Source organism: Cervus canadensis, chromosome 2 (assembly GCF_019320065.1).
Source record: "Cervus canadensis isolate Bull #8, Minnesota chromosome 2, ASM1932006v1, whole genome shotgun sequence".
Taxonomy (NCBI): Eukaryota; Metazoa; Chordata; class Mammalia; order Artiodactyla; family Cervidae; genus Cervus; species Cervus canadensis.
In genome coordinates, this window is record NC_057387.1 from 40,581,529 (window position 1) to 40,606,560 (window position 25,032).

The following is a 25,032-nucleotide window of genomic DNA, read 5'->3' on the forward strand; positions in this document are numbered from 1 at the left end:
ATGCTGTAAAAGTAGTTCAGATGTTGAGTTTGTGTTTTACTCTTAGAACTTCAATCCATTTGGATTTATCTGGTATAGAGTATGAAGTACAGTAACAATTTGTCTTTTCCACATCATTATCCAGTTATTTAAAAAAAGCCCATCTTTTCCCCACTGACTCAAAATGCTGCCTTTATCCCTATAAAATTTCTATCTGCAGATAAATCTAATTCTGTAATTCTAATCTGCTCCATCTCACTATTTTAATTATAAGGACTTTATATCTTTTCCAAGGTTTCTTGGCTATTCCTCCTGCTTCTTCGTTTTTCCTTATAAACTTTAAAATCAACTTTTATTACCTCCTCTCTAAAGAGAATTTTTTGACTCTTCAAAAACATCAACTTGTTGTTGCTGTTGTTCAGTCACCTAAGTTGTGTCCGACTCTTTGTGACCCCATGGACTGCAGCACGCCAGGCCTCCCTGTCCCTCACCACCTCCCAGAGTTTGCCCAAGTTTGTGTTCATTGCATTGGTGATGCCGTCCAGCCATCTCATCTTCTGACACTCTCTTCTCCTTCTGCCTTCAATCTTTCCCAGCAACAAGGAGTTTTCCAATGAGTCATCTGTTCATATCAGATGACAAAAATCCTGGAGCTTCAGCTTCAGCATCAGTCCTTCCAGTGAATATTCTGGGTTGATCTTCCTTAAGATTGACTGGTTTGATTTCCTTGCTATCCGAGAGACTTTCAGGAGTCTTCTTCAGCACCACGGTTTGAGGGCATTGATTTTTTGGCATTCTGTCTTCTTCACAGTCCAGCTCTCGCAACCAGTGGGATGACCATAGCCTTGACTATACGGACCTTTGTCGGCAGGGTAATGTCTCTGCTTTTTAATACACTGTCTAGGTTTGTCACCGCTTTCCTGCCAAGAAGCAATCGTCTTCTGTTTTCATGGGTGCAGTCAGCATCTGCAGTGATTTGGGAGCCCAAGAAGAGGAAATATCACTACTTCCACCTTTTCCCTTTCTATTTGCCAAGCAATAATGGGGCCAGATGCCATGATCTTAGTTTTTTTTAGTATTTAGTATTAAGCCAGCTCTTTCACTCTCCTCCTTCACCCTCATCAAGAGGCTCTTTAGTTCCTCTTAGCTTTCTGCCATTAGAGTGGCATCATCTGCATATCTGAGGTTATTGATGATTCTCCTGCCTATTGTGATTTCAGCTTATAACTCATCCAGCCTGTTATTTCTCATGATGTGCTCAGCATATAGGTTAAACAAATGGTGACAGCAGACAGCCCTGTCATACTCCTTTCTTGATTTTGAAACAATCACTTGTTCCATACAGGAAACTGCTCTTCTTGACCCGCATACAGGTTTCTTAGGAGACAGGTAAGATGGTCTGGTATTTCAATCTTTCTAAGAGCTTTCCACAGTTTGTCATGATCCACTCAGTCAAACGCTTTAGCAGAATTGATGAAACAGAGATAGATGGTTTTCTGAAATTCTCTTGCTTTCTCTATAATCTAGCAAATGTTGGCAATTTGACCTCTGGTTCCTCTGCCTTTTCTAAACCCAGCAGTTCTTGGTCACATAATGCTGAAGCCTAGCATGCAAGATTTTAAGCATGACCTTACTAGCATGAGAGATGAATGCTACTGCCTGATGGTTAGCACATTCTTTGGTACTACTCTCCTTGGAAATTGGGATGAAGATTGACCTTTTCCAGTCCTGTGGCCACTGCTGGGTCTTCCAGATTTGCTGACATAATGAATGCAAAACCTTGATAGCATCATCCTTTAGGGATTTGAATAGTTCTGCTGGAATTTTATTGCATCCACTAGCTTTATTAACAGCAGTGTTTCTTACAGCCCACCTACTTCGCACTCCAGAATGTCTGACTTAGGAAGACTAACCACACCATCATAGCAATCTGGTTCACTAACACCTTTTTTATACAGTTCTTCCGTGTATTCTTTTTTTTTTTTTTTCTCTTCCGTGTATTCTTTCCATCTTTTCTTGATCTTGTCAGCTAGGTCTCTACCATTTTTATCCTTTATTTTGCCCATCTTTGGGTGGAATGTTCCCTTGATGTTTCCAATTTTCCTGAAGAGATCTCTAGTCTTTCTCCTTTTGTTGTTTTCTTCTATTATTAAGCACCGTTCATTGAAGGCCTTCTTGTCTCTTCTGGTTATTTTTTGGAACTCTGTGTTTAATCTGTTGGTATTTCTATTAGAATAGGTTAAGATTTATAAATAACATAAGAATTGACATGTTTATAATGTTAACTCTTCAAAAACATCATAACTGAACAAAAAAAGATTCTGAAGGCCTACCTTGGTGTTTTTCAGAAGCGTTTAAAATTTTTCTTCTACAAGTTTTACACATTTTATCTCTAGATTGTCTTTATTATTGCTATTGAAAAGGTGTCTTCTCTTTAATTGTATCATTCAACTGGATTTTGCTTATATATATATCCCTGGGTTGGAAAGACCCTCTGGAATAGGAAATGGCAACCCACTCCAGTATTCTTGCCTGGAAAATCCTATGGACAGAGGAGCCTGGTGGGCTACAGTCTATGCGGCCACAAAAAGTTAGATATGACTGAGCACACACCAAGGGTACTAACTTTGTACATTAATTTTGCATCTGTAACTTTACTAAACTGCCAGTGTTTCCACTGATTCTTAGGAGGTTTAAATATATTTTACATAAAAGAATAATCTCTTCTTCCTAGTTCTGCACTCTCAAATACTTTCTCTTGTCTAATGTTATTGGTTTATGATCATTAACACATTATCATACTTGCTCTATTCCTTCTAGTATTTCTAAGACTGTCTACCAGCCTTTCTTAATTAGGATTTCTCCTCTGAACCACTGAACACACAAAATGATTTGAGTGACTATTTTCAATTCCATCGAGTGTAGTACAGGGCTTCCCTGGTGACTCAGTGGTACAGCATCTGCCTGCAATGCAGGAGACTTGGGTTTGAGCCCTGGGTCAGGAAGATCCCCTGGAGAAGGAAATGGCAACCCACTCCAGTATTCTTGCCTGAGTAATCCCATAGACAGAGGAGCCTGGTGGGCTACAGTCCATGGGATCACCAAGAGTCCAACATGACTTAGCAACTAAATGACAACATACTTCATATCCAGTACTTTCCTAGATGTGTAGGTGAGAAGTTATTAATAATAATTACAGACAAATGGATGCTTCAGGGCATTAGGGAATTCTCTGCAAGAATGCTGCATGAGAAAAGTTGTTAGATCAGCCAGCATTCATAAAGGCTCTACTGGTTTTACATGTAGTTAAAAATACAAGTACTATGCGGTAATATCCCCATATGTTCAATTGTACAAATGGCACTAACCCCAAGTGAGAATCTTGGGGAACTGTTTACCTTTATCTTAGCCTCCAAAAGTATGGTTCACAAACTATAACCACTTGAAAGACAAACCGCAAAGGAACTTGTTAGGCAACACCCAAAACCATTCTTGAAAAAAAATCCGTAATTTCTCAAATATATTAAACTATTTGAGGATATGGTAGATACTTACTTGTTTTAAAAAAATGCTTATTAAATTTAATATAGGCTACAAATAATTACCTATTTAACCACAAGATCAACAAGGTTTATCAAAATTAGTATCTGATCCAAATCCTGTATTCATGTACAATGCTAATCATCTAGATAATCAGTCAGAATTTGGAATTTATAAATTTAATTCATTATTGCATAATCTTTCCATTGCAGACCTCAATTTATGCCATTACTTGTCATTTCTAAGGACTATACCTCAGTTTGCTTCTAGAAGTTGGGCGATTTTTTCTTCTATATGATAATAAATAAACATATTATATGAAATACTTTTGCATCTAACAAAAAGACAATTTTATTAAAAAAGCTTTTCTTTGTATTTACAAATGATTACAGTGAAAGTCACAGAGCACCACGAGGTAATAACTTTTGTTAGCTGCAGAAAACTGATTTTGAGAAAAAAAATAAAAAAACAAAAACTCCAGCAAGGCTTCAGAAATACCACACCAGTAACAAAGCTTTTTTTCTGCATCCTGTTTATATATTTTTTCCCATAATGCACAGGTGCCCCTTTTAGTTAAGTGAATCAAACATCAAGCTACAGATTTATGTAGCTTTTTTATGGTTCTCTTGGCTAATGGAACTATAGATAATTATTTTCCTTATTCTTTTTTATATTTTTACCAAGTTATCAACATAAGTACTTTCAAAATTAAAAAAAAAACTACTTTTAAACATGGGATTTCCACTAAATCGTCAGTCTCTCCTCTGAATAGCCACAGCATGTTGCTGCTCTACCTGAAAAATGGCTATCGCCTGAGGACAATTTTCCCCACAGCATTTTCTCTTCCACACTCCCTGCACTACCAAGGCTTGTGGGGAGGTAAATGTCCTCCTCACTTATCACTACAACTGTTCCTCTTACACACCCCCATCACAGCTCACACCATCAGCTTATTCCACCCTTTCTCTTTCTCTCTTAGTTTGTCTGCTCAGCTGTGTCCAACTCTTTGCAACCCTACAGACTGTAGCCTTCCAGGCTCCTCTGTCCATGGAATTCTCCAGGCAAGAATTCTAGAGTGGGTAGCCATTCCCTTCTCCAGGGGATATTCCCAACCCAGGAATCGAACCCAGGTCTCCTGTACTTCAGGCAAATACTTTACCATCTGAGCCACCAGGGAACCCCCACCCTCTACCCATCCTAATTAATAGATATACAATTCTTTATAGCTCCTCTTCAGACACTAAAGAGTTTAGCAACGGGATTATTCTCTTTCCACCTCTATCCTTTTCGTTATTCTATTAAACATCCATGTGAACAATGCATTCCAACATTTGGCTTAATATGATGATCTTTTGCTGAATCCACCCCTAAGATCAGACCCTAGATCTTAAGATCTTAGTTTCAAGCATCTCACAAACCTTCCTACTTCTGGATTTCTTCCCCTAATCCATCCTCCCTAACACTTCTCAGAACTCCAATCCAGTCCACTCCTATCACTTTTACCTTAAGAATCTAGTATTACCTTTAAATCTTAAGTTTCCCACCCTGCCTCGCTCCTTTCTCACTCTGTCAGTACTCATCCAACGAAACCCAAAACCTTTTAAATCCAATTCTCTGCCTACTCTATACTTTTCACCAAGTAGCTAAACAAGAGTAGGGGGAAAAAAAAAAAAAAAACCCAACATACAACTGCTGGTTGTTTTCACTTTAAATTCATGACCACAAATCTCACAGTGAGATTTAGTGATCTCACAGTGAGACTTCAGTGTTGCCAGCAGTCACACTGCTCCCCTTTACAGTAAAGAACTTTGAAAAGCAGTTGACTACAGTTATCTCTGTTTCTTCTCTGCCAAGCTCCCTTAAAGCTACTCTGATCAGGCTTTCATTTTCATCACTCTTCTGGGCATCTTATCTAAGTTACCAATTATCAGCCCCACAACATTTAACAGGGTTAATCATTCCTTCTTGTTTAAAAACTTTCTTTACATGGCTCCTATAGCAAGGCATGCTCATGACTTTCTTCCTGCCTCACTGGCCACTCCACTTTACTCTCCTCTGCTGGAGTTGCCTCCTGTTCCCCATCTCCCCTAGGGCTCAGTCCTCAGGCTTCCTCTCTCTATCTGTACTCATTCTCTGGGCAAACCCATCCAATCTCATGGCTTTAAATACCATACATAAACGGAGGACACCCAAATTTCTATCTTCTACCTCACTCCCTTCCCCCAACTCTAGATATACCTACTTACCACCCTGATACTGGGAAACACTGAAGGCAGGAGGAGAAGGGGACGACAGAGGATGAGGTGGTAGGATGGCATCACTGACTCAATGGACATGAATTTGAGCAAGCTCCAGGAGTTGGGGATGGACAAGGAAGCCTGGCATGCTGCAGTCCACAGGGTCACAAAGAGTCGGACACAACTGAGGACTGAACTGAACTGACCTGAACCTGCCACTCTCTACCCTCCTCACCGCCCTCCCCTGTCACCGTTCCTCACATGCCAGGCATGCTCCCATCTTAGTGTGTTTACTTCAGGTTCCCTCTATCTGGAATGTTCGTCTGACCAGTCCCAAGTTCCTCTCCTGCAGTATTAAGGTCTCTGCTCAAATGTCACCTCATGCAGAAGACTTTCCAAGTCCTTCTAAAACATAGCCCCTTCACCTACTTCACAGAATTTATCATCATGTGACGTTACATTATCTGCCTGCGTGTTCATCTGCTTTACTGACTCTACCCTCCTTAGAACATAAGCTTCACCAGGGTAAGGTATCTGCTACATTGTTCATCAACGAGCACACAGCTGGCACTAAAACATTAGTCAAATGATTTAAAGATAGGGTAAAGTTGTCTGCTTTATCTCCAAGTGGTGGGATTAAGAGGGTATTTCAATAGACAAGTTGTACATTTCAGTAACATTTGAATTTTTACCAACCAACATGTATTACTTTTGCTAACAGAAGAAAAGAACAAGTAAAAGAATAACAAAATGAAAAAGAATCAAATTATATAAATATGTATTTTTGTAAACTACTGACAAAAAGTTTTATAAACAGGTCAGTAGGACTTACACAAGGACACATAGGTTTTATAGGTTCATCTTGAAAGCCAACTGTAGTTGATTGGTTGTGGCTGCCTAAAGCAGTACTCCCTGAAGCTAAACTGGGTTCAGCAGAAAAGACGGTGGCTTTCCAGGAAAATGGAAGTGGTAGGAATTGTGGTATTCATGCCACATAAAGGCCACTCCATGACTTTATATGTGAACTACTGGTTTGGCCAAAAAGTTCATTCGGGGAAAAAACCGCAAATGAACTTTTTGGCCAACCCAGTATTTCCAATCCTTTATATTCAGCTGAGTGCCCCCAAGAATTCTGTACTTTTGCTTGCACCACCTACCTGAGATCTCCATATAAATATCTAATGAGAGATCTCAAATCTAGCAACAACCAAAACAGAACTTCCCTCAGCAATGCCTTTGAAACAGATAAACTCTTCCCCTAGTTTTCCCTCTTTCAGTAGCGGCACCTGCATTCACTCAGCTGCTCACGTAAAAACTCTGGGAAGCATCCTTAATCTCCCCTCTTTCACTCAAACCTTCACCTAAACATTTGTAGCTATGAGAAAATCTAATCAGCTCTAGGCCCAAAGCATTTTCTAACTTTAGCTAGTCTTTCCACCTCCTCAATTATTAGTACCTTAGACCAAGGAACCCAGGCCTCTTATTTGTTCCACTATAACAGCTTTCTAGCCAATCTGCCTATGTGCCCTCCTTTCCCCCTTTAATCCTATTATCTTCACAGCAGCCAAAATCTTTTTTTTCCCAAAATCGTTTTTAATGATACAAATCAAATAATGCCACCCCTTATGGTTTCCTCCTCCACCTGAAATAAAAATACAAACTCCTAACCCTGGCTGATTTCCCAGGCCTGTTCCCCCAGCTTTATTTCAAAGCACTCTCCCCTTATTCCCTATACTTCTGCCATACCAACCTCCTTTCAGTGCTAACATTCTTTTCACTACAGGGCTTTTACAGTAGCTGTTCCTTAGGCTAGAGTGCCCTCTTAGACATTCTGACTCAAAACCCTTCCTCTTCAGAAGTCTTCCCTTATGACTCAATCTAAAGTGGTATCTCGAAGGGGCAGTCCTAAGATGGCGGAGAAACAGGACGAGGAGACCACTTTCTCCCCCACAAATTCATCAAAAGATCATTTGACTGCTGAGCAACTTCCACAAAACAACTTCTGAATGATGGAGGAGGACACCAGGCACCCAGAAAGGCAGCCTATTCTCTTCAGAAGGAGGTAGGACAAAACATAAAAGACAAAAGGAGAGACAAAAGAGTTAGGGACGGAGATCCGTCCCAGGGAGCAAGTCGTGAAGGAGGAGGTTTCCAAACATCAGGAAACCCTCTCACCGGCAGGTCTGTGGGGAGTTTTGGAATCTCAGAGGGCATCAAAACAGGGAGGGGGAAGAAAAAAACACAGAATACGTGCCCAACCTCAACTCCCAGTGGAGAAGTAGCCCAGAAAAGCGTTTGCCACCAGAGAGTTGGGCTAAACAGGGAGGTACGGGTTGCATGCTTAGTAAGGACTAGGCCTGAATGCCCTGAGGACAATCTGAGGGAGCTAACCTGAGATAGCAACCCAAATGTGGGATAGCCAGAGAGAGAGAAAATAAAGAGAGAGAGAACTTTCCCACAAAAAGCTCTAACCTAAGGCAAAACCTGACCTGCTCACAGACAAGGGATTGAGCGAATACCAAAGAAGAGCTAGCCGGCTGCAGACCAGTCCAGCCTCCTGCTGGAGACAGAGAGCCAGGTGGGCAACAGCCAGAGCCAGACGATGAGGGGCAATCTCGGCCCCAGAGATGGCATCCTCCACCAAACTGTGAGCAGACTCCCAGTTGCTAACCAAGTCTTCCTGGGATCCTGGAGGGTTGACCTTTGCCCGGAGCGGGGGCAGCCAGAGATCAGCCCCCCAGAGGAAACACACGGCACACCTGAGATGGCACTCTTGAGGCACACCTGGGAAACCTAGCAGCCAGGACCGGGGAGGTGATTAAGAAGCATAGCCCACCTAGGACAGTGTGCTCACCAAGCACCTGGTTGCCTGAGCTGCTCGGACCTGGGAAGGGTACAAAATGCAAGCCCAACCGAGTCCGTGCCTTTATGGAGTACCCGAGAACCTGAACCTGAGCAGCTTAGATCCAGGAAGTGCATGAAACCCAGGGCCAGTTTTGGAGAGTTCCCCTGCAGAGCAACCTGGAGCCTGAGCAGTGTAGACCAGGAAAGCACACACACCATGGGCGGGGGCAAACCCAGTGTGACCCAGACACCGCGCGCTCCCCACACACGCCAGTGATGTTTGTTTGTAGAGTTCCTCCATCCCCACAGCACAACTGAACAAGTGAGCCTAAATAAGTGACCACGTTTGCCCCATTGTGACAGGGCGGAAATTAGACACTGAAGAGACTTGCAACCAGAGAAAGCGAAAATAAACAAAGAAGAGGGAACTACTCTGGAAGTGACAGGTGCAACAGATTAAAAGCCTGTAGTTAGTACTGACTAAGCATTGGAGGGGGCCTATAGACCTTGAGAAGTATAAGCTGGAACAAGGAACTATCTGAAACTGAATGGACCCCACACTGACCTCAACAGCTCCAGAGAAATTCCTAGATATCTTTTTACTATTATCTTTTTTAGTTTTCAAAATTTTTAAATTTTTAAGTTCTTTATTACTCCTTTAAGTTTCATTTTTAGAACCTACTATTACCTTGCAAAAAAAAAGGCCCTATTTTTAAAGTAAATTTCATACATACATTTTTTTATAATTTTTATGATTGATTTTGTTTTCTATTTTTAATATTGTATTTTTCAGAGTGTAACCTCTATTCTAGATTTTTACTCTTTGCTTTTTGGTATTTGTTACCAATTTTGCACCTTTAAGAATCTAATCTTCAGTACTCATTTTTGCTTAGGGGTGTGATTACTGGCTTGATTGCTCTCTCCTCTTTTGACTCTCCCTTTTCTCCCCCAGGTCACCTCTATCTCCTTCCTCCTGATTCTCTTCTCCGCTTAACTCTGTGAATCTCTCTGGGTATTCCAAGCTGTGGAGAACATTTAGGGAACTGATTACTGGCTAGATTGTTCTCTCCCCTTTTGACTCCCCCTCTTCTCCTCCTTGGAGAAGGTAATCACAACCCACTCCAGTGTTCTTGCCTGGAGAATCCCAGGGACGGTGGAGCCTGGTGGGCTGCCATCTATGGGGTCGCACAGAGTCGGAAACGACTGAAGTGACTTAGCAGCAGCAGCAGCTTCTCCTCCTGATCACCTCTATCTCCCTCCTCCCTCTTCTCTTCTCCATGTAACTCTGCAAACCTCTCTGGGTATCCCTCACTGTGGAGAATCTTTAGATGTTCTATCATCTGTGCTGTATGGATGGAGAAGTCTTGAGGCTACTGTAAGAATAAGACTGAAAGTCAGAGGCAGGAGGCTTAAATCCAAAACTTGAGAACACCAGAAAACTCCTGACCCCAGGGAACATTAATCAACAAGAGCTCACCCAAAAGCCTTCATACCTGCACTGAAACCAAGCTCCACCCAAGAGCCAAGAAGTTCCAGACTAAGACAAACCACACTAATTCTCCAGAAACGCAGGAACATAGCCCTGAGCCTTAAAATATAGGCTGCCCAAAGTCACACCAAGCCCACAGCCACCTCAAAACTCACTACTGGACACTTCATTGCACTTCAGAGAGAAGAGATCCAGCTCCACCAACCAGAACACCGACACAAGCTTCCCTAACCAGGAAACCTTGACAAGCCACTAGTCCAACCCCACCCTCAGGAGGCAACCTCCACAATAAAGAGGAAGCACAAACTCCCAGCATACAGAAAGGCTGCGCCAAACAGCAATATAAACAAGATGGAAAGGCAGAGAAATATTCAGCAGGTGAAGGAACATGATAAATGCCCACCAAACCAAACAAAAGAGGAGGAGATAGGGAGTCTACCTGAAAAAGAATTCAGTATAATGATCATAAAGATGATCCAAAATCTTGAAAACAAAATGGAGTTACAGATAAATAGACTAGATACAAGAATTGAGAAGATGCAAGAAATGTTCAACAAGGACCTAGAAGAAATAAAAAAGAGTCAATCAATAATGAATAATGCAATAACTGAGATCAAAGGCACCCTGGAGGGAACCAACAGTAGAATAACTGAGGCAAAAGATAGGATAAGTGAAGTGGATGGTAGAATGGTGGAAATAAATGAAGCAGAGAGGAAAAAAGAAAAAAGAATTAAAAGAAATGAGGACAACCTCAGAGACCTCTGGGACAATGGTAAATGCCCCAACACCCGAATCATAGGAGTTCCAGAAGAAGACAAAAAGAAAGGCCACAGAAAATACTTGAGGATATAATAGTTGAAAACTTCCCTTAAAATGAGAAAGGAAATAGCCACCCAAGTCCAAGAAACCCAGAGAGTCCCAAACAGGATAAACCCAAGGCAAAACAGCCCAAGACACATATTAATCAAATTAATAAAGATCAAACACAAAGAGCAAATATTAAAAGCAGCAAGGGAAAAGCAAAAAATGACACATAAGAGGATTCCCATAAGGATAACAGCTGATCTATCAATAGCAACTCTTCAGGCCAGAAGGGAATGGCAGGACATACTAAAAGTGATTAAAGAGAAAAACCTAAAAGAAATATGAAGGAGAAATCAAAAACTTTACAGACAAGCAAAAGCTCAGAGAACTCAGCACCACCAAACCAGCTCTACAACAAATGCTAAAGGATAAGCTCTAGACAGGAAACACAGAAAAGGTTTATAAACTCAAACCCAAAACAACAAAGTAAATGGCAAAGGGATCATACTTATCAATAATTACCTTAAATGTAAATCGGTTGAATGCCCCAACCAAAGGAAAAAGACTGGCTGAATGGATACAAAAACAAGACCCCTATATATGCTGTCTACACAAGACCCACCTCAAAACAAGGGACACACACAGACTGAAAGTGAAGGGCTTAAAAAAGATACTCCACGCAAATGGAGACCAAAAGAAAGCAGGAGTAGCAATACTCATATCAGATAAAATAGACTTTGAAATAAAGGCCGTGAAAAGAGAGAAAGAAGGACACTACATAATGATCAAAGGATCAATCCAAGAAGACATAACAATTATAAATATATATGAACCAACATAGGAGCACCACAATATGGAAGGCAAATGCTAACAAGCATGAAAGGGGAAATTAACAGTAACACAACAATAGTAGGAGACTTTAATACCCCACTCGCACTTATGGATAGATCAACCAAACAGAAAATTAGCAAGGAAACACAAACTTTAAATGATACAATGGACCAGTCAGACCTAATTGATATCTACAGGACATTTCACCCCAAAACAATGAATTTCACCTTTTTCTCAAGTGTACAACGAACATTCTCCAGGACAGATCACATCCTGGGCCATAAATCCAGCCTTGATAAATTAGAAAAAACTGAAATCATTTCAAGCATCTTTTCTGATCACAATGTGCTAAGATTAGATGTCAACTACAGGAAAAGAACTATTAGAAATACAAACTTATGGAGGCTAAACAACACACTTCTGAATAACCAACAAATCACAGAAGAAATCAAAAAAGAAATCAAAATATGTATAGAAACAAATGAAAATGAAAACACAACAACACAAAACCTGTGGGATTCAGTAAAAGCAGTGCTAAACAGAAGGTTCATAGCAATACAAGCTTACCTCAAGAAGCAAGAGAAAAGTCATATAACCTAACTTTAAACCTAAAGCAACTAGAAAAAGAAGAAATGAAGAACCTTGGGGTTAGTAGAAGGAAAGAAATCATAAAAATTAGGGCAGAAATAAATGAAAAAGAAACAAAGGAGACTATAGCAAAAAATCAACAAAACTAAAAGCTGGTTTTTGAGAAAATAAATAAAGTAAAAAAAAAAAAAACATTAGCCAGACTCATCAAAAAAAAAAGGGGGGGGGGGTCTCAAATCAACAAAATTAGAAATGAAAATGGAGAACTCACAACAAACAACACAGAAATACAAAGGATCATAAGAGACTACTATCAGCAACTATATGCCCAAAAAATGGACAACTTGGAAGAAATGGACGAATTCTTAGAAAAGTATAACCTTCCAAAACTGAACCAGGAAGAATAGAAAATCTTAACAGATCCATCACAAGCACAGAAATCGAACTGTAATCAAAAATCCTCCAACAAACAAAAGCCCAGGACCAGATGGCTTCACAGGTGAATTCTACCCAAAATTTAGAGAAGAGCTAACACCTATCCTACTCAAACTCTTCCAGAAAACTGCAGAGGAAAGTAAACTTCCAAACTCATTCTGTGAGGCCACCATCACCCTAATACCAAAACCAGATAAAGATGCCACAAAAAAAGAAAACTACAGGCTAATATCACTGATGAACATAGATGAAAAAAATCCTCAACAAAATTCTAGCAGACTCCAACAACATATTAAAAAGATCATACATCATAACCAAGTGGGCTTTATCCCAGGGATGCAAGAATTCTTCAATACTCACAAATCAATCAATGTGATACATTACATTAACAAATTTAAAGATAAAAATCATATGGTTATCTCAATAGATGCAGAGAAAGCCTTTGACAAAATTCAACATCCATTTATGATAAAAACCCTCCAGAAAGCAGGCATAGAAGGTACATACCTCAACATAATAAAAGCCATATATGATAAAACCACAGGAAACATCCTCAATGGTGAAAAAGTGAAAGCATTTCCCCTAAGTCAGGAACAAGACAAGGATGCCCACTCTCACCACTACTATTCAACACAGTTTTCAAAGTTTTAGCCACAGCAATCAGAGAAGAAAAAGGAATGAAAGGAATCCAGATTGGAAAAGAAGAAGTAAAACTCTCACTGTTTGCAGATGACATGATCCTCTACATAGAAAACCCTAAAGACACCACTAGAAAATTACTAGAGCTATGAATGAATACAGTAAAGTTTCAGGATTTAAAATTAACACACAGAAATCCCTTGCATTCCTATACACTAACAATGAGAAAACAAAAAGAGAAATTAAGGAAACAATTCCATTCACCATTGCAACGAAAAAAATAAAATACTTAGGAATAAATCTACCTAAAGAAACAAAAGACCTATATATAGAAAACTATAAAACACTGATAAAAGAAATCAAAGATGACACAAATAGATGGAGAAATATACCATGTTCACGGATCAGAAGAAACAATATACTGAAAATGAGTATACTAACCAAAGCAATCTATAGATTCAATGCAATCCCTATCAAGCTACCAACAGTATTTTTCAGAGAACTAGAACAAATAATTTCACAATTTGTATGGAAATACAAAAAGCCTCAAATAGCCAAAGCAATCTTGAAAAGAAGAATGGAACTGGAAGAATCAAACTGCCTGACTTCAGACTATAAGTACAAAGCTACAGTCATCAAGACAATAAGATACTGGCACAAAGACAGAAATATAGATCAATGGAACAAAACAAAAAGCCCAGAGATAAAGCCACGCACCTATGGACACCTTATCTTTGACAAAGGAGGCAAGAATATACAATGGAGAAAAAACAATCTCTTCAACAAGTGGTGCCCGCAAAACTGGTCAACCACTTGTAAAAGAATGAAACTAGAATACTTTCTAACACCGTACACAAAAATAAACTCAAAATGGATTAAAGATCTAAATGTAAGACCAGAAACTATAAAACTCCTAGATGAAACCATAGGCAAAACACTCTCTGACATAAATCACAGCAGGATCCTCTATGACCCACCTCCCAGAGTAATGGAAATAAAAGCAAAAATAAACAAATGGGACCTAATTAAACTTAAGGGAACCCTCTTACACTGTTGGTAGAAATGCAAACTAGAACAGCCACTATGGAGAACAGTGTGGAGATTCCTTAAAAAGCTGGAAATAGAACTGCCATATGACCCAGCAATCCTGGGTCGTACACCCCAAGGAAACCAGAATTGAAAGAGATACGTGTACCCCAATGTTCACTGTTTACAACAGCTAGGACATGGAAACAACCTAGATGTCCATCAGCAGATGAATGGATAAGAAAGCTGTGGTACATATACACAATGGAATATTACTCAGCTATTAAAAAGAATGCTTTTGAATCAGTTCTAATGAGATGGATGAAACTGGAGCCCATTATACAGAGTGAAGTAAGTCAGAAAGAAAAACACCAATACAGTATATTAACACATATATATGGAATTTAGAAAGATGGTAACGATGACCCCTTTATGCGAGATAGCAAAAGAGACCCAGATGTAAAGAACAGACTTTTGGACTCTGTGGGAGAAGGCGAGGGTGGGATGATTTGAGAGATAGCATTGAAACACGTATATTACCATATGTGAAATAGATCGCCAATCTAGGTTCAATGCATGAGACAGGGCATTCAGGGCTGGTGCACTGGGACAACCCTGAGGGCTGGGATGGGGAGGGAGGTGGAATGCGGGTTCAGGATGGGGGACACATGTACACCCATGACTGATTCATGTCAGTGCATGGCAAAAAACACTACAATACTATAAAGTAATTAGCCTCCAAAAAATAAATTAATTTACAAAAAGAAAAAAAAGTGGTATCTCAGTCTCTACAACCCCATATTAACTCTCTGCACAATAACTACTTGATATTGGTTTATTGATTAATTTGTGTCTCTCTCTTCTGCTATAATGTAAGATCAAAACAGTATCTTGTCCTTTCACTACCCTGGTAAGAGGTACTTACTTAATAAATATTTGCTGAAAATAATTTGTATAGCTTAAAACGTATTATATTTCAACAACAACAAAAAAAGGTTTTCTTGTCTTGTGTGTGTTTATTTATTTATTTGTTCATATTTCTGGTGGAACAACTGAATGGGATTAGAACTAAGTAAGAATTACCCATTTAGGATTAGAGAAAGTCATTCTCTGAGACTGAGAACAACACAAATTTATTTTGATTCAAATAAAAAAATGTATCAAGTTTTACCTGGCACAGTTAGGTGCTGACTTTACAACCATGAAAACACAGTTTGCCCTCATGGAGCTTAAAGGAGAAGATAAGACAGGCTCTAAGTAAATGCTGCAAGAGGAGTAGCATGTGGTGCTACAGCTTTACCTAACCCCTCCTGGGATGCAGGGAATCAAGAAAGGCTTCTTCAAGGAAGTGCCATTTAACCTGAAAGATCTATGCATTTGTGAGGGTGAATGGAAAGTGAGAAGGGCACTCAATATAAGGTCAGTTTATTTTGCAGAGAGGAAAGATGAGAAAGCCCCAGAATCCAGAGAGCTCGTAACATGTTTCCAGGAAACTGACAGTTACTTACTGTGGCTGGAGAACAGATATAAATTGAGGCAGAGTGAGAGAAAGACTAAAGAGATAAATGAATCCCAACTTGAAGGCCTACTAAGGAATCAGACTTTATCCTGAGGGCAAGAAAGCCAAGGAAAGAGTCAAAGCAAGATAATTTTTCCATGTACCTTAATCTTTATTAAAGAAAGATCACTTTGGACACAGTGTAGAAAATAAATTAGAAGGAGACAGATAGGCCAACCTCTTCCAAGCAACATATGATAGAATTAGGATATAAAATTGGAGACAAAGAAAAGTTGAGATTAAGATCCAACTCTAAGAAGTATTAGAAGCAACCAAGAATTATAACACAAAATAAAATGAACACTGAACATGTAAATAAAGAGGAATAGATGTGAGAAACCAAATCTATCAGAAGCTAAGTTTCATAGAATATGTGATATCTAAGCTGAAGAACTTTCAAGAAAGTATAGTAAAATTGCCAAAGATGAAGAAAAGAGATTCAAACTTTATACAAGATTTTTACACAGCAGAGATGCTTCCTAGTACAAATAATTTAAATAAAATTTAAAAATAAGCTGCATGTTTAAAATGTATATCCTATCTTTTATGAAAAAACTTAAAAATCTACATTTATGACTAAGTTATAAGATTATAATTTCATTGTAATTTTTAAGTCTATTCTATTCAACTACAAGCTATAAAAACCATCATAGTCTACCCGCTAACAGGTCTTTGTTATCATTACAAGGACAGCTTTACTAACAGTAAAATCATATGGATAAACTAGACAAAATCAGTCCAATCAAGACATATCTATACAAATAAGACTGGGAAATAAAGGCACAACTGTTTCATTTTTCTGATAAAAATTAAAATAATAAATTGACATAAATTTAAAAGACAGTAACTATCCTCTAATTCAGACAAGACTTATTGAGAATTTATACACAATCACACTTTTACATAAACATTGGTACCATGACAGGCAATAGAGAGCCAAAGAGCTAAAAGACAGATCCTTCCTCAAGAATTTATAATCTCGATAGAGAGAGGACATAAATATACTTCAGTAAGCATTTTTACAAGACTTCTACAACAATAATGTGAATTTATAAATTAAAGCTAGTTCTAGAAGAGATTTTAGTATTCTTTTACACTTGATAGTACAAAATGCAGATGTCAAAGGAATAATATTCTAACATTAATACATTTTATATTTCTAATGTTCTACTCTACAAATACAGTGCTGGATTAAAGAAAATTACTACTGATTTGATTTACAGAAGATCAATCACTAAATACAAAAAAGAAATATCAAACTTGAGGTAACACAAAAAAAAGTAAGATGAAAAGAGAAACAATCTATGTAGAAATCTGTTGAAGACCAAAAAACCCCCAACATAATAATAATTTAGATCTGTAATTCAAGTAAGATATTTATCACCTCTCATTTTAATATCTGAAAGTAACATACCAACACTTACCTTATAACTATGAGCATGGCTATCAGGATTGAACAAATAGGATCTGCTATCATCAGACCAAAATTCTGCATCATGATGGCAGAGGCAATTACACCAATACTCCCAAGTGTATCTGCTAGAATGTGTAAAAATACACCTAGAAATAAAGCATAATGAGAATCAAAATCACATTTTCTGTTCAACTAAAAATGTAAATTTTTCTTAAAACTATATTCTTGGTTTTATATATTAAAAAACTAAATACCAATTTGTAAATCAGTATGAATGCTGATTCACTGTTTAGTAAAGAAGTAACAGTACCTCTGGGAATTAAAATAATCTTTCTTTTTAAAAAACAGGAGGAGTTAAAATATTTGACTTGTAAGTTATACTTGCTCTTCATGATCCTTAATATTTTGCTATAATATAAATGAAGAAGTGAAGAAATACTTGATTAAAAAAAAAATTTTGTGCACATTCATTTATGGTTGAGTCCAGAAGTTAACTTAATAATTTGTTAGGAGAAAATTGCATTAGGCTGAAAGTATCAAAGAAAACACTGTTTATAACTACAAACATATGTACACACAGAGCCCTCTGCTGGTAATTAAAATTATTACCTTTTGAGACTAAGATTTTCCTATGGACCACAACTCTACTAATAAGCTGGTAAACTAATTATCCTGAAGGTATTGTTAACTAAAGTTACATACTAAACTCAAACCTGATATGAAAGAAAGTAACAGTCTGAATATTTTAAAGAAGATATAAATATATTTTTAACTTTTAACAATTAACTATTACACTGAAAGTGAAAGTGATGATTGCTCAGTCATGTCCAGCACTTTGCGACCCTGTAGACTGTAGCCCGCCAGGCTGTCTGTGGGATTCTCCAGGCAAGAATACTGGAGTGGGTTGCCATTCCCTTCTCCAAAAATATTACAATGGTAAGATACTAATACTCTTAACTGCCCACGAACCTATATGTATGAACATTTAATAACTGATATTTGACAGGAAAACAATTTAAAAAGTCAAAATATTCAGTTTAGTATATATTATTTAAGAAAATTTTAACTAGTGAACAATTAAATAGATTAACAAGTCTTGGGATCACTTTAAGTTTTAAAAATAAAACTTAAGGAATACACATGGAAGTGGATGAGGGTCCCTAACCTGCAAAACTCTGAAGTGATATGATAAAGACTTTAAATCTTTATATATTCTTTAATCAATGTTCTGGTAGGATCCGAATTGAAAACAGCTCTAACCACTGAAAGGAGAAAGAAAAGAATCCTTTGCTCTTGATTTTCCTTTAATTGGCAAGTCCCTGGCTACATCTTATTTGCTAACCTAAAAATCAGTTTTACTAGCAAATGTCCTTAACTAAATATGTCCTTCTTACTTTCCAGTAACGTTTTCAAGAAGAAAGTTACTAAAGAAAGAAATCTAAACTAATATGTTTAACTCATACAAAAGCCAGAAGTCATACTGAAAATGCAGCAAATAACTGAAAAATTCAGTAAACTTGGTTTTCACCCGTGAGTATCTATGTGGAAAAGTGTTTGAATCTGGCAGTTATCCTATGGGCTGCTTCAGCCACCATTAATGGACACTCAGAAAATATTAGTTCATTTTTACAACAGCTTATATAAAAGATAATTAATTAGGAAGGCAAATCTGACCTCCCTTTTCTCAGTTTGTGATGATTTCCATAACTAAAACTTAACTCATTATCAAGACTAAATGTATAGTATTACATATGCATGATTATAAGTTATTTCAACAAATGCTGCCCTAAAACAATTCTTTATATTTCACAAAAGGAAAACTGGTGACTAGAAGGCACATTTAAGCCCCCTAAAATGAACTCTTCAGGATGAAGGAATATAGTCCCAGGGAAAAGATAAAAAGCAAGAGCTATATCAAAAAAATAGTGGAGAAAATAAAAATAAGCACAGTAGAAATAGGATCACAAGCCAGTGAGAAAGTCCAATTGTGGTCAAAAGTTAACAAAGAGGACCTCCCTGGTGGTCCAGTGGTTAAGAAACTGCCTTTCAATGCAGAGGATGTGGGCTTGATCCCCGGTCTGGAACTAAGTTCCCACATGCCTCAGGGCAACTAAGCCCACACACCTCAACTAGAGAGCCCGAGTGCCTCAAGAAAAGACCCTGCATGCCACAACTAAGACCCGATGCAGCCAAAAATAAATAAATAAATATTTTTAAAAATTAATAAAGGCAGGAAGATGGGCAGCTGGAAATTAGGAACTTTGACAATGAAACCTATATAGAAATCCAGAGCCAAAGATCAGTTCACATCCCAAAAAAGAAACTGCCATTGTTCGTGGACAAGACAGATCTTCTCTAGCTTGTAAAATTTTGTAATGTATCATTTTACATAACCTGTAAGCTCCTGTTTACGTTTAACCATTTGATGCTTACGTATATGCAAAAGATCTCTCTTTGCATCACATTTTTTGAAAATATGACATTACTTTTAAGAGCAGTTTTAGGTTCACAGCAAAATAAGTGGCAGATAACAGAGATTTCACTTATATCCACTGTTCCAACTCAGGCACAGTCCCTCTCATTATCAACATCCCCCACCAGAATAGTGCATTTGTTAAAAATGACATATCATTATGACCCAAAGTTCATAGTTCATATTTGGATTCACTCTTGGTGTTACACATTTTTTGAATTTGGATGCATTACATTTTTAGCACTCAATTTTCCTACAACATAAATTCATACTGAATATTATTTTTAGAAAAATTATTTAACAGTTCTACAAAGGCAAACATACTATTATGGTGTTACTAGAGTCAATGGCATGAGTATATATATTTAAGCAGTCTAGTTTCTGAGTATTTTAATCTTCTTATTAAATGTTAAGAAAATAGCTCGGTGACAGTTAAAAGAACATCTGCTAACATACCTAATAGTACATATTAAAAAATCAATTAGGAAGGCTAACATTTTAAACACAAATACTATGTTATACATTTTTCTTAAAGGAAAACGACAGCTAGCTCAAAACTATGAAGTCAGTTGCATAAAACTGAGAAATATACAAATAGCTTGCCATACCTTGTAAAATCTGTCTACTGGGTCCTGTTGTTTCTTTTAAGGAGGGGCCATCTGTAGAGAGTTAAGTTAAATTATTTTAAAACATGTCTTCAATTCCTGATTCAATTTTTGCAATTCAGAGTACTTTTCATTCAAATGTATCGTGAAGGATGCATGATTACATAGCCACATCAGACCTACAAAATTATTTTTAAAATTTAATATGGTAATTAAATGAAGATAGACATAGGAAATTTCAAAATGCATCAATAGTACAGAGTATTTAGGAAATTATTATGTTAGGCAATTTGGTTAAAAAAACCCAGTAAATTAAAAACATTATGAATTTTCTAATATCCATAGCATACTTTACAGAGTTTGCTACATCAATTTTACAGTTGGAAAATTCAGAAAAAACAAAACTACCCTTTGATATTATAAGAAGACCAAGAAATGAAACCAGGACATTTTCCAGGAAAACTGGACTATGGCAAACAGTTTCCCAATAGCTTCTAGATGAATGGGGTAAGATTTTTATACAGAAGAGATAAAAATACTTTTTCATTTTGCCTTTTTGATGAAGAAATAACAAATATACTGCAATTTTTATACTAAATAGTTGGAAGATCACTAATCAACATTAATGTCGAAGCAAAAATACAGGTAACAATGTAAATGATCAGCAGTATTTGTCACAAGGGAGCATCAGGACGACTGATGCGCTTTCTGATTAAGACTAACAGAGTCCTAGTTCTTGGCCCACAGTAACAAAGAGTGGACCTACCCTTGTTTATTACAGCTTTGATGGAACAATGTGACAATGCCAGAAGAATTATAAAAGCATAAGGTTATGCAATGATTTTGGTCTAAATATGGTACTGCTGCATGGGGAGAAAAATGTAGTCATCTTAAAAATCCTGAGAGCTGAAAGTGTAACTGTTCTAAAAATCAGTCTCCTGTTCAGGGCATGAGATTTCTGTCTATACATAGTTAGTCCAGATAAAGACAGTCATTTTTTTTTCTTTTCTATTATGGTTTATTATAAGATATTCCTGTGCCATACAGTAGGACCTCATTTATTTTATATATAGTAGTTTGTATCTGCTAGTCCCATATTTTAGATTTATCATACAAGTGATAAATACCATATTGTATTTATCATCCTCTTTCTGACTTAATTATGACAATCCCTAAATCCATTCACGTTGCTGCAAATGGCATCATTTCATTCTCTCTTATGGCTGAATAGTATTCCATTGTGCATATATACCATATCTTTTTTATTTATTCATCTACTGATAGACATTTAGGTTGCTTGCATGTCTTGGCTATTGTAAATACTGCTGCTGTGAACGCTGGGGTGCATCTTTTTGAATTAGTTATACTCCAGGAGATGGTAAGGGACAGGGAGGCCTAGCATGCTGCAGTCCATGGGGTCAGAGTCGGACACAACTGCAGGACTGAACAACAACATTCTCCAGATATATGCCCAAGAGTGGGACTGCTAGATCATATGGCAACTCTATTTTTAGTTTTTCAAGGAACCTCCATACTATTTGCCATAGTGGCTGCACCAATTCACATTCCTGCCAGCAATGTAGGAGGGTTCCCTTTTCTCCACATCCTCTTTAGCATTTGTTATTTGTATACTTTTTCATGATGATCATTCTGACTGGTGTTAGGTGGTACCTCGTTGTAGTTTTGACTTGCATTTCTCTAATAATTAGAGATGTTAAGCATCTTTTCATGTGCTTATTAGCCATCTGTATATCTTCTTTGGAGAAATGTCTATTTAGACCTTTTGTCTATTTTTTGACTGGGTTGTTTGTTTCTATGTTATTAAGTCGTATGAGCTGTCTGTATTTTGGAAATTGAGCCCTTTTTGGTAGCATCATTTTCAAATATTTTCTTCCAGTCAGTAGGTTGTCTTTTCAGTTTGTTTATGGTCTCCTTTGCTGTGCAAAAGCTTGTAAGTTTGATTAGGTCCCATTTGTTTATTTTTGTCTTTATTTCTATTGCCCTGGGAGTCTGACCTAAGAAAAACTGGTACGATTTATGTCAGAGAATGCTTTGCCTGTGTTCTCTTCTAGGAGTTTTGTGGTGTCATGTCCTATACTTAAGTCTTTAAGCCACTTTGAGTTTAGTTTTATGTTGGAGTGACAGTGTCATCTAACTCACTGATCTACATGAAGCTGTCCAGTTTTCCCAGTATCAGTCGCTGAAGAGATTCGACAGTCATTTTTGACATAATTATTTTAAAACGTATATTCAGTTACACTAATATAACAGTTATATAAAATAACTCCCACCTATGTAAAATCTGACAATCCTTTTGGATATAAAATTTGTTTTCTGTGGCAGATATTGGCTACCTCCTTACTAGACCCATTTCTTCTTCCTCTCTGATAAACAACTTAACTAGATTTCCCAGGCTCCCTGAGTTAGGGATCACTTGAGTTAGGTGGTGTATGTGACTGAGTTGTAAACAAAGAAAATACAAGATGTAAATTATTTCCAGGCTCAGTTCATAAGATCTTCTATACATGATCTTCTATATACTCTATCTCCAGCTAGATGCAGATAATCCACTGGTGGAATCCAAGGGTTACCTAAAGATGGGAAGAGCCTGGATTCCTGAATGGCCATGAGGAACAAAGCCCCTACCCTCTACCTAATCAATCCAAGACATAAACTTTTGCTGTTTAAGTCACTAAGATAGGTGCACTTAAACAAAAAACCTGTGACACTTCACTCACAGTGCAGCATTCCAATAAATACAAAGTTCACAGAACTGCACAGTGAGACTATAATGGTTCTCACAGGCAAAATGGAATAATGGCCCTATTACTTTTGCATTCTCAGACTGGCTTATAAAATACTGAAGGTAGAATAATAGTTAACAGCAGATTTTGAAGTCAAGATTCCCTGTTTGAGGCCTGGCATTTCTATTTACTAGTTACTATAATTTCTTTGTGTCTTAGTCATTTCCACATCTTTTCTTTTCCCAAAGAAAGGCTACTTTTCAACTATCTGAAAGCTTATCACAGTGTATTCCCCAGAGTATTAGAAAGATTCTAGGACAACAAACAAGGGGTCAATGGTAAGTGTTGGTGGGAGTGACTCTAAAGATTGGCTGGCAAATCTTTTTATAAGTAGCACAGTTTCTAATTCTTTGCTTTTAATAAAAAGTAGAGATTAGCTAATAAAACTACCAATTAATAGATCATCAAAAATATTTGATGAAACCTATATAACTGTTGGAATGTAATTCTGAAGGTAATCAAAGAATTGACAGAAACTGCTGTAACAGAATTCCTTCGATTTAAGGTTTCTTAGAACTTACATTATAAAGATGGAAAACAGGAACAGGATTGATACCAAAACCTGTTTTATGCTAATAAGTTATTTATCCATAAACTAATTGAGAAAAAGAGTTTCAATCATCTCATTAAGATACGTATTTCAAATACAATGCTGTTTTTTAATGATTACATATATATCAAAAATCAAAACATAATTATTTTAATTGACTTTATACTAGTAAAAGCTATAATAATTCCATTTGAAATGTTTAAATGCTGTCTTAAGTTCCTAAAAGATAAAAGATTTTAATTAATATATCTTTTATATTGCCAAGAAATATAACAGATGACCAATTAAAGCCTTAACACAAGTATACTCCACTTTATAAAATTCTAGAAAGGAAGTGGAATAGAAATAAAAATTCAAGGAGAAAGGATGTTATAAAATTAACAATTGTTTAAATATTTTTAAAAGTGATGGTGGGTCTCAAATAACTAAGTTATTTAGAGTCCACTGACTATGTTCAATAAAGTAATACATAAGTTTCATTCTAAAATAAAAGTATCACATTATATTCTCTGCAATTAAACAATAAATTTTTTTTTAGAAATCATCTTAAGAATGTGAATATACAGTTTTTATCAAAATTATTTTGTGATGCATGTGAGCAAAGAGCTTAGAAAAGCAAGGTGTTAAAGCGGACCAGTGTAATAAATAGTTACAAAAGTATAGCAAATATTAGAGACTGAAAATATTAGGGGCTTAGTACTCAATCCCTAAAGCCCACTTCATCTTTTCAGATTGAAAGCTTTAGGATTCTATCTTTCTGGCAAGTACAGACAATCTTTAAGCATATAACTTATTTAAAGATTAATCAAACTGTATCACCCAAGCAGCTTCTATTAATATTCTAAAATTTTGTGAATAAACTAAACATAATTTTAAAATAAAATGTTAAGTAAGTTGATAAATACCTTATAACTTAGTATCCAATACTATATAAGTTAACATATAAAGACTTCTAAGGGAACTGGAGATAAATATCCGGTGATATCTGTTAAAATTACAATAAAAATGTGGAAAATTGAAAACTATTATATTTCTATAAGCCTAGATATGGCACAAAAGGCCTTATCATAATTTAAAAAAAAAAAAAAAACTGCTGAAATGCAATAGCTCCCCATTCACTGACACTCATTTAAAATAGTGGCATTTTATTATGATAAACTCACACATTCACTGCCTTATGCCAAGTTAATTTCATTTTATACTGAAAATAAACTAG

The 25,032-nt window shown here is 37.0% G+C and overlaps 1 protein-coding gene across 1 annotated transcript in view; it reads right to left on the bottom strand.

The window, feature by feature from the left end:
• The window catches only part of SLC30A7 (solute carrier family 30 member 7), a 93,268-nt gene that overhangs the window by 39,837 nt on the left and 28,399 nt on the right, over positions 1-25,032 (bottom strand). Inside the window, exons 7-8 of the mRNA XM_043460511.1 lie at positions 20,466-20,516; positions 17,395-17,530 (exon numbers count right to left, since the gene is read on the bottom strand). Of these exons, the coding sequence (XP_043316446.1) occupies positions 17,395-17,530; positions 20,466-20,516 (187 nt within the window). The remainder of the gene's footprint in view (positions 1-17,394; positions 17,531-20,465; positions 20,517-25,032) is intronic.